Below are 10359 nucleotides of genomic sequence, written 5' to 3'. Positions count from 1 at the left end.
CCACCGATTTTCCCGGCAACTTCCTTTAATCCGGACAAAATCACGAGAGCTCGCTTGAAGCCCCCCCCCCTCCCTCCGGATGTCCCCCCCGAAAATTTGACCTCTAACGCAGGTGAGGCGGCCGATCGCGGCCGTATGATCGATTAGCACGTGGTCTTTTTCCCCGGGGCTCATGAACTCTCGGATCCGTTCCCCTAGCCGACTCCTGAGCCAGTACCTCTTCCCCACCCCCCACCCCTTCCGTCAGCCTGGCAAAGCTCTGGATGCCGGGGAATCGGCGGCGGTCCGGTAATCCGGTAATCCTCGCCGTGACCAGCGGCTTCCACACAGCGGACCCAGAATGTAAAAACGAGAGGAAAGTTCCCGATCCAGTGTACGCGGACTCCAAAAAGATTAGTCCATCGAGTTCAAGTCAGAAAGCCCAAATAAATACATCTCACGGGGCGGGCGGGGGGGGGGGGGTAAATGGGGAAGAGAGATTCCCCCCACCCCCTCTCAGTTCATGGTTGTAGTGTTGGTTTCTTTGCGTGACACAGTAAATTAGAAATAAGATAAAACATATAAAAATAAAGTTATATTGCATCGGACCGAAGATTCTCCGTGGCTTCAGTCCATCAGTTTACAAAGTCCTGTGGAGAGGGGCGGGGAGAGAGGGGGAGACAGGGAGGGTGGGGGGACTGGGAAGGAGAGGGGGGGGGGGGGGTTGGGGGAAGAGGGTGGGGAAGATGGAGGCAGGGTGGGGAGGGAGGCAGAGGGGGGTTGGGGAGAGGGAGGGGGGTTGGGGAAAGGCAGTGGAGTTTGGGAAGAGGGAGGGGGGGAGGGGGAGAGGAGGGGTGGGGGTGAGACAGAGGGAGGGAGGGAGAGGGGGGGTTGGGGGGAGGGGAGGTTGGGGGAAGGGTGGAGGCAGTGGGGGGAGGGAGGGAGGGGGTTGTTGGGGGAGGGGGGTGGGGGAGAAGGGAAGGGGGTTAGGTGGAGGTAGTGGATGGAGGGAGAGAGAGACAGAGGGAGGGAGAGGGGGTTGGGGTTGTGGGGAGGGGGTTGTTGGGGGGAGGGGGTTGTTGGGGAGGGGGTGGTGGGGGGGAGGGGAAGGGGGTTAGGTGGAGGTAGTGGATGGAGGGAGGGGGAGACATGGAGGGAAAGGGGGGTTGTGGGGAGGGGGAGGGGGTGGTGGGGGTTGGAGGAGGTTGGAGGAGGGGGAGTTGTGGGGGAAGGGAGTGGTGGGTGGGTTGGCATCAGTGGACAGAGCCGGGGTCAGCGATGGGCATGGTGTGGAGCACCTCGTCGAGCAGCTGCAGTGCGCGGTGGAGATGTACCTCGATCCAGCAGGGCGTGTGTTTGATGCTCTGCCTGGGGTAATCGGGGCCCCAGCCCTTCACAAAGCTCAGCCGCAGGATGCACAGACGCCTCAGGTCGTCGACGCCAATGCCGGCCGCTGCCGAGAGACCTGCGTGGGGGGGGGGGGGGGGACAAGAGGAACTTCAGGCACCAGAGACCCGGCTGCGGGCGTGCGTCTGTTTCGAGTTTCGCTTATTATCGCCTGCATCGAGGTACAGTGAAAAGCTCGTGTGAACCAGTCAGCGGAACGGCGTCACGGGCGTGCGTCGGAGGGAATCGCAGACGCCCGATTAAACCGAAGATGAGACACGAAAAAGGTGGAGTAACTCAGCGGGTCAGGTAGAGAAAAGGAATGGCCGACGTTTCGGGTCGAGGCTGAAGAAATCCCCGACCTGAAGCCTCATCCACCTCAGTCCTAAATGGCCTAACCCGTAATCTTAAACTGTGACCCCCTGGTTCTGGACTCCCCCAAACATCGGAAACATTTTTCTCCAGACTCCACACATTTCTCTCTGACCCGCTGAGTTACTCCAGCTTTTTTTTTCCCCATTGGCAGAGTGCAACAAGGTTAATTCCCGGGATGGCGGGACTGTCATATGCTGAGAGAATGGAGCGGCTGGGCTTGTACACTCTGGAGTTTAGAAGGATGAGGGGGATCTCATTGAAACGTATAAGATTGTTAAGGGTTTGGACACGCTAGAGGCAGGAAACATGTTCCCGATGTTGGGGGAGTCCAGAACCAGGGGCCACACACACAATTTAAGAATAAGGAGTAAGCCATGTAGAACGGAGACGAGGAAATACTTTTTCTCACAGAGAGTTGTGAGTCTGTGGAATTCTCTGCCTCAGAGGGCGGTGGAGGCCGGTTCTCTGGATGCTTTCAAGAGAGAGCTAGATAGGGCTCTTAAAGATAGTGGAGTCAGGGGATATGGGGAGAAGGCAGGAACGGGATACTGATTGGGGATGATCAGCCACGATCACATTGAATGGCGGTGCTGGCTCGAAGGGCCGAATGGCCTACTACTCCTGCACCTGTTGTCTATTGTCTATTGACATTGTGGGCTGAAGGGCCTGTTCCTGTGCTGTACGTCGGTGACCTTAACTGCGGTGGCATTAACGGAGTGTACTTGTGGGGTTAGTCAGATGGTGGGTGTTTGATGTTGTACCATTGGGACTGAATGGCGGGGAGGACACTAGGAGAAATGTGCTCGGTGCTGCCACCCCTCTTGTGGGGCTACGGGGTACTGCAAGGGGAGAGACGGGATTTAATTTAGAAACTCAGCGGGTGAGGCAGCATCTATGGGACAGAAATGCTGGTGAAACTCAGCGGGTGAGGCAGCATCTATGGGACAAAAATGCTGGAGAAACTCAGCGGGTGAGGCAGCATCTATGCCGCCTCACCCGCTGAGTTTCTCCAGCATTTTTGTCTACATTTAGTTTAGTTTAGAGATACAGCGCGGAAACAGGCCCTTCGGCCCACCGGGTCCGCGCCCACCAGCGATCCCCGCACGCTAACACTATCCCCACACACAGTTTACGCTTCTACCAAGTTGATTAACCTACAAACCTGCACATTAGAAGGATGGGATGTCGGGATCTTATAGAAACATACAAAATTATAAAGGGACTGGACAAGCTCGATGCAGGAAAAATGTTCCCAATGTTGGGCGAGTCCAGAACCAGGGGCCACACACAGTCTTAGAATAAAGGGGAGGCCATTTAAGACTGAGGTGAGAAAAAACTTTTTCACCCGAAGAGTTGTGAATTTGTGGAATTCCCTGCCACAGAGGGCAGTGGAGGCCAAGTCACTGGATGTTTTCAAGAGAGAGTTAGATTTAGCTCTTGGGGCTAACGGAATCAAGGGATATGGGGAGAATGCAGGAACGGGGGTTACTGATTTTGGATGATCAGCCATCATCATATTGAATGGCGGTGCTGGCTTGAAGAGCCGAATGGCCTACTCCTGCACCTATTGCCTATGTTTAGTCAGAGGGTGGCGATTCTGTGGAATTCTTGCCACTGAAGGCTGTGGAAGGCATCAGTGGATATTTTATAAGGCAAAGATTAGTACAGGTATCAGAGGTTATGGGGAGAAGGCAGGAGAATGGGGTTAGGAGGAGGAGAGAGATCAGCCAGGGCTAACAACCCTTGATGGGCCGAATGGCCTAATTCTACTCCTATTCCTTGTGATCTCGGAGAAAACCCACGCGGGTCACGGGGAGAACGTGCAGACAAGCGCCCGTAGCCGGGATCGGACCCGGGTCTCTGGCGCTGCCCCAGTGTTCGGGGGCAGGCTGGACAGGGACGGTCGCTGCGCCGGGCGAGACTCACTGACGGCGGGCGCGATGCCTCCCACCGAGCCGGGGCCCGGAATGTTCCCCGCCACGGCCGCTGCCTGGGCCGCCGCCGCCGCCTGCGCTGTGGCCGCCTGTTGCTGCATCTGCCGGTGGCACTGGCGCAGGTCAAACACCTGGGGGAGAGGAGAGAGGGGGGAAAGGGAACAGCACAGTAACGGGCAGGGGGAGAGCAGGGGGGAAGGGAGAGGAGGGAATGGCGTAGAAAGGGGAGGGGAAGGAAGGATGGGAGGAGAGAGGGAAGAGGTGGGAGAGAGGAAGAGGGGGGTCGAGGGGAAAGTAGGGGTAGAGGGGGGGAGAGAGTGGAGGGGAGGAGGGGGGGAAGTGGGGAGGGGGAAGGAAGGGTAGAGGGGAGAGGGGGAGAGGAGAAGAGTGGGGGAGAGGGGGAAGAGGGGGGGATAGGGAAAAGGAGGGGAAAGGTGTGGAGAGGAGGAATAGGGGAGGGGGAGAAGAGGGGGGTCGAGGGGAGAGGGGGGGAAGAGGGACGAGGATGGATAGGAGGGGGAAGGAGGCGGAGAGGGGGGAGAGGGGGAAGGAGTGGGAAGAGGGGGGATAGAGGGAGAGGGGGAAGGAGGCGGAGAGGGGGGAGAGGGAAGAGTGGGAAGAGGGGGAGAGGGGCGGTAGAGGGGGAAAGGGGGAAGGAGGGGGAGAGAGGGAAGAGGGGGGTAGAGAGGGATGAGGAAGGAAGAGTGGGGAGAGGGGGGAGTGTGGGGAGGAGGGGAAGGGGGTCAGAGGGAGAGGGGAGAGAAGGGAAGGACACACACAGTAAGTAAGGGTTTTGTTGTTGTATCGGGGACAGATGAAGAATGCAACACTCCAGACATCTGCTCACCTTGATGTAGGCCCCGGGGTAGATTTTATGCACCGCGTCCCCGGGTGCCCGTCCTGCCTCTCGGTCCAGGTAGTAGCTCTGCACGAAGACGGCGTGGTCGCTCAGACACCGCATCCAGACGTCGCCCTCGCCCCGACACTCCAGCTGGATGCCCTTCCCGATGTGCAACCTACAGCCGGCAACACAGAGAGCAGCGCTGAATGTGCAGACACACACTCTCATCCACACCACAGTTGTGTGTCTGTGTGTGTGTGTGTGTGTGTGTGTGTGTGTGTGTGTGTGTGTGTGTATGTGTGTGTGTACACGTCTGCGAGTGTGTGTCTGTCTGTGTGCGTGTGTGCATCTGTGTGCAGAGCATCTGTGTGGCCCCTGGTTCTGGACTCCCCCAACATCGGGAACATGTTTCCTGCCTCTAGCGTGTCCAAACCCTTAATAATCTTATATGTTTCAATGAGATCCCCTCTTATCCTTCTAAACTCCAGAGTGTACAAGCCCAGCCGCTCCATTCTCTCAGCATATAATAGTCCCGCCATCCCGGGAATTAACCTTGTAAACCTACGCTGGGCTCCCTCAATAGCAAGAATGCCCTTCCTCAAATTAGGGGACCAAAACTGCACACAATACTCCAGGTGTGGTCTCACTAGGGCTCTGTAAAACTGCAGAAGGACCTCTTTGCTCCTATATTCAATTCCTCTTGTTATAAAGGGCAACATGCCATTCTCTTTCTTCACTGTCTGCTGTACCTGCATGCTTACTTTCATAGACTGATGTACAAGGACCCCCAGATCCCGTTGTATTTCCCCTTTTCCCAATTTGCCGCCATTTAGATAATAATCTGCCTTCCTGTTTTTGCTACCAAAGTGGATAACCTCACATCTAGCCGCATTAAACTTCATCTGCCACGCATCTGCCCACTCCCCCAACCGGTCCAAGTCACCCTGCATTCTCATAGCATCCTTTTCACAGTTCACATTGCCACCCAGCTTTGTGTCATCTGCAAATTTTCTAATGTTACTTTGAATCCCTTCATCCAAATCATTGATGTATATTGTAAATAGCTGCGGTCCCAGCACCGAGCCTTGCGGTACCCCACTAGTCACTGCCTGCCATTCTAAAAGGGACCTGTTAATCCCTATTCTTTGTTTCCTGTCTGCCAACCACTTCTCTATCCATGTCAGCACTCTACCCCCAATACCATGTGCCCTAATTTGACCCACTAATCTCCTATGTGGGACCTTATCAAATGACCCCTTAGAGCTATGCCAGCAGGAGATTCGTCTCCTGTTAGAAACAAAGAAATTAGGTGCAGGAGTAGGCCATTTGGCCCTTCGAGCCTGCACCGCCATTCAATATGATCATGGCTGATCATCCAACTCAGTATCCTGTACCTGCCTTCTCTCCACACCCCCTGATCCCTTTAGCCACAAGGGCCACATCTAACTCCCTCTTAAATATAGCCAATGAACTAGCCTCAACTACCTTCTGTGGCAGAGAATTCCAGAGATTCACCACTCTTTGTGTGAAATATGTTTTTCTCATCTCGGTCCTAAAAGATTTCCCCCTTATCCTTAAACTGTGATCCCTTGTTCTGGACTTCCCCAACATCGGGAACAATCTTCCTGCATCTAGCCTGTCCAACCCCTTAAGAATTTTGTACGTTTCTATAAGATCCCCCCTCAATCTTCTAAATTCTAGCGAGTACAAGCCGAGTCTATCCAGTCTTTCTTCATATGAAAGTCCTGACATCCCAGGAATCAGTCTGGTGAACCTTCTCTGTACTCCCTCTATGGCAAGAATGTCTTTCCTCAGATTAGGAGACCAAAACTGTAGGCAATACACCAGGTGTGGTCTCACCAAGACCCTGTACAACTGCAGTAGAACCTCCCTGCTCCTATACTCGAATCCTTTTGCTATGAATGCTAACATACCATTCGCTTTCTTCACTGCCTGCTGCACCTGCATACCTACTTTCAAGTCTGAAGAAGTACCTACTACAGTCTGAAGAAGGGTTTTGGCCCGAAACGTTACCTATTTCCTTCGCTCCATAGATGCTGCTGCACCCGCTGAGTTTCTCCAGCATTTTTGTGTACCTACTTTCAATGACTGGTGTACCATGACACCCAGGTCTCGTTGCATCTCCCCTTTTCCTAATCGGCCACCATTCAGATAATAGTCTACTTTCCTGTTTTTGCCACCAAAGTGGATAACCTCACATTTATCCACATTATACTGCATCTGCCATGCATTTGCCCACTCACCCAGCCTATCCAAGTCACCTTGCAGCCTCCTAGCATCCTCCTCACAGCTAACACTGCCCCCCAGCTTTGTGTCATCCGCAAACTTGGAGATGTTGCATTCAATTCCCTCGTCCAAATCATTAATATATATTATAAATAGCTGGGGTCCCAGCACTGAGCCTTGCGATACCCCACTAGTCACTGCCTGCCATTGTGAAAAAGACCCGTTTACTCCCATGCTGGACAGGTGGAAGGGTAGAGGTGAGACGAAGAGCGACAGGTTGGGGGTTGAGCACAGGGCTAACAACCCTGTCTCGTGAAACAAATATGTAACGGAAACTATCTGGGACACATGACAATAAACTCTCTTGACTTGACTAGACTTGAGCTTTTCACGGTCGGTAGGTAGGTACACGCGGCAGGTCGTGCACCAGATGCGGGCTCTCACCTGGCCTTCTCGCTGGCATCAGTGCGGTGTACGTTGGAGAGCTGGCCAAGGCAGAAGCGGTCTCCCCCCGACGGGTCCACGTAGCCGTCCACGGTCACGACCGGGCAGCTGGCGGGGACCTTGAACATCTCGCCCACCTGAACGTCCATCTCAAAGTAGGTGATGGAACACCAGAACTCCGGGCCTGGCGGGGGAACGAACGGGAGGGATGATAGAAACATAGAAAATAGATTCAGGAGTAGGCCACTCGGCCCTTCGAGCCTGCACCGCCATTCAATATGATCATGGCTGATCATCCAACTCAGTATCCTGTACCGGCCTTCTCTCCATACCCCCTGATCTCTTTAGCCACAAGGGCCACATCTAACTCCCTCTTAAAAATAGCCAATGAACTGTGGCCTCAACTACCTTCTGTGGCAGAGAATTCCACAGATTCACCACTCTCTGTGTGAAAAATGGTTTTCTCATCTCGGTCCTAAACTATTTCCCCCTTATCCTTAGGGATGAGGGAGGTGATATCAAAGAGGTGGAAAGGGTTTGATCCCGCTCACGGGTGCTGTCCCTACAGAGTTTGCACATTCTCCCCGAGATCTTCGGTTTCCTCCCATGCTCCAAAGACATAGAAACAAAGAAAATAGGTGGAGGAGGAGGCCGTTCGGCCCTTCGAGCCAGCACCGCCATTCATTGTGATCATGGCTGATCGTCCCCAATCAGTAACCCGTGCCTGCTTTCTCCCCATATCCCTTGATTCCACCAGCCCCTAGAGCTCTATCTATAGAAAGCTTGGTCCAAGTGTACAACGAGATTGATTCCTATTGAGTATTTTCCCCTTCACCTTGAACCTGTGTCCTCTGGTCCTCGATTCCCCTACTCTGGGCAAGAGACTCTGCCCGATCTATTCCTCTCATGATTTTGTGCACCTCGATAAGATGGGGCATCTTGTTCGGCATGGGCGAGTTGGGCCGAAGGGCCTGTTTCTGTGCCGTACGACCACCCGGGAAGAACATGAAGTGCAGTTATTCTAGTTTGGGTTTCACCTCGATCTGTCAGCGGAGGAGGCAGGGGATAGAGGGAGGTCAGTGCGGGAATGGGAAGGGGAGTAGATTATCCGAAAACGTTCCTACCTGGATGGTTGGAGATTGGCTGCTGATAGGGTGCCCCATTGTGATGGGAAGAGCCTAAAATGAAACAAAGTGCATCACTGATTATTGATTTATTCTGACCATTGGTTAGTTTAGTTTAGAGATTCAGCGTGGAAACATGCCCTTCGGCCAACTTTGTCCATGCCAATGGTAGACAAAATTGCTGGAGAAACTCAGCGGGTGAGGCAGCATCTATGGAGCGAAGGAATAGGTGACGTTTCGGGTCGAGACCCGGAAGGGTCTCGACCTGAAATGTCACCTATTCCTTTGCTCCATAGATGCTGCCTCATCCACTGAGTTTCCAGACCCGAAACGTCACCTATTCCTTCGCTCCATAGATGCTGCCTCACCCGCTGAGTTTCTCCAGCATTTTTGTCTACCTTCGATTTTCCATCATCTGCAGTTCCTTCTTAAACAAATAGTCCAAGCCGATCATTCTTTCACCCGTTATAGACAATAGGTGCAGGAGTAGAGGCCATTCGGCCCTTCGAGCCAGCACCGCCATTCAATGTGATCACGGCTGATCATCCCCAATCAGTACCCCGTTCCTGCCTTCTCCCCATATCCCCTGACTCCGCTATCTTAAAGAGCCCTATCCAGCTCTCTCTTGAAAGCATCCAGAGAACCTGCCTCCACCGCCCTCTGAGGCAGAGAATTCCACAGACTCACAACTCTGTGCGTGAGAAAAAGTGTTTCCTCGTCTCTGTTCTAAATGGCTTACCCCTCATTCTTAAACTGTGTGTGTGGCCCCTGGTCCTGGACTCCCCCAACATCGGGAACACGTTTCCTGCCTCTAGCGTGTCCAAACCCTTAACAATCTTATATGTTTCCGTGACATCCTACCCGCTCTCCCCCTACGCACAAGGCCGTGTCCTAAGATGAGGGCGGTGGGTGAGGAGCGGCCCCTTTAGATGCTGCAGCAGGGGCTGCAGCCCTCACACACTCCATGCACAGGTGCACTCACCGTTGTGCGCTGCGAGCGGCTGCGGAGAGGGGGCCGCGTGTCGCAGGAGAAACGGCATCACCGCCGACTGTGACGTCTGACCTGCGGATGACAAAACCACATGGAGTTTAGAAGGATGAGAGGGGATCTCATTGAAACATATAAGATTGTTAAGGGCTTGGGCACGCTAGAGGCAGGAAACATGTTCCCGATGTTGGGAGAGTCCAGAACCAGGGGCCACACACACAGTTTAAGAATAAGGGGTCGGCCATTTAGAACGGAGACGAGGAAACACTTTTTCTCACAGAGAGCTGTGAGTCTGTGGAATTCTCTGCCTCAGAGGGCGGTGGAGGCAGGTTCTCTGGATGCTTTCAAGAGAGAGCTCAATAGGGCTCTTAAAGATAGCGGAGTCAGTGGATATGGGGAGAAGGTAGGAATGGGGTTTAGTTTAGTTTAGTTTCGAGATACAGCAGAGACGATTTCTGGGGGGGGGGGGGTGGCACAGTTTAAGAATAAGGGGCTGGCCATTTAGAACGGAGACGAGGAAACACTTTTTATCACAGAGAGTGGTGAGTCTGTGGAATTCTCTGCGTCAGAGGGCGGTGGAGGCCGGTTCTCTGGATGCTTTCAAGAGAGAGCTAGATAGCTAAACATATATCAACTACTCGTGGATAAAAACTGTTTTTATGTCTGGCTGTGGCCTTAGATAGAGCTCTAGGGGCTGGTGGACTCAAGGGATATGGGGAGAAGGCAGGCACGGGTTATGGGGAGAAGGCAGGCACGGGTTATTGATTGGGGACGATCAGCCACAATCACATTGAATGGCGGTGCTGGCTCGAAAGGGGCGAATGGCCTACTCCTGCACCTGTTGTCTATCGGCTGCAGGGAGGGGTGTTAAGACAGTGAGCAACCGGAGAGATGGGCTTACAGTAATGGCTTGGGTGGTGGAGAGACTGTTGGTGTTGCCCGTGGCCGTTCTGCTGGGGCCCGATGCTCGGACTGTAGGCCGCGGTGCTGCTGCCCATCCATGTCGCTGTTGTATCTGCGGGAGGAGGAAGAGAAAGAGAA

At 53.8% G+C, this 10359-nt stretch overlaps 1 protein-coding gene across 3 annotated transcripts in view; it reads right to left on the bottom strand.

The window, feature by feature from the left end:
- Nucleotides 1–1175: 1175 nt before the first annotated feature.
- The window catches only part of LOC116968878 (mothers against decapentaplegic homolog 4-like), a 53620-nt gene continuing 44436 nt past the window's right edge, over nt 1176–10359 (bottom strand). For 2 of the 3 annotated variants that reach the window (XM_033015854.1, XM_033015856.1), the window contains exons 8-14: nt 10220–10333; nt 9313–9393; nt 8331–8384; nt 7207–7390; nt 4522–4690; nt 3667–3805; nt 1177–1444 (exon numbers count right to left, since the gene is read on the bottom strand). In XM_033015854.1, the coding sequence (XP_032871745.1) occupies nt 1233–1444; nt 3667–3805; nt 4522–4690; nt 7207–7390; nt 8331–8384; nt 9313–9393; nt 10220–10333 (953 nt within the window). In that variant the 3' untranslated portion in view covers nt 1177–1232. Of the gene's footprint in view, nt 1445–3666; nt 3806–4521; nt 4691–7206; nt 7391–8330; nt 8385–9312; nt 9394–10219; nt 10334–10359 lie in introns of all 3 variants that reach the window. The other variant, XM_033015855.1, reaches the window with a different exon arrangement.

The sequence above is a fragment of the Amblyraja radiata genome, chromosome 47 (genome assembly GCF_010909765.2).
Source record: "Amblyraja radiata isolate CabotCenter1 chromosome 47, sAmbRad1.1.pri, whole genome shotgun sequence".
NCBI classification, from domain to species: domain Eukaryota; kingdom Metazoa; phylum Chordata; class Chondrichthyes; order Rajiformes; family Rajidae; genus Amblyraja; species Amblyraja radiata.
The sequence above is the reverse complement of the archived record's forward strand: the minus strand, read 5'-3'. Positions and strand labels throughout refer to the sequence as shown.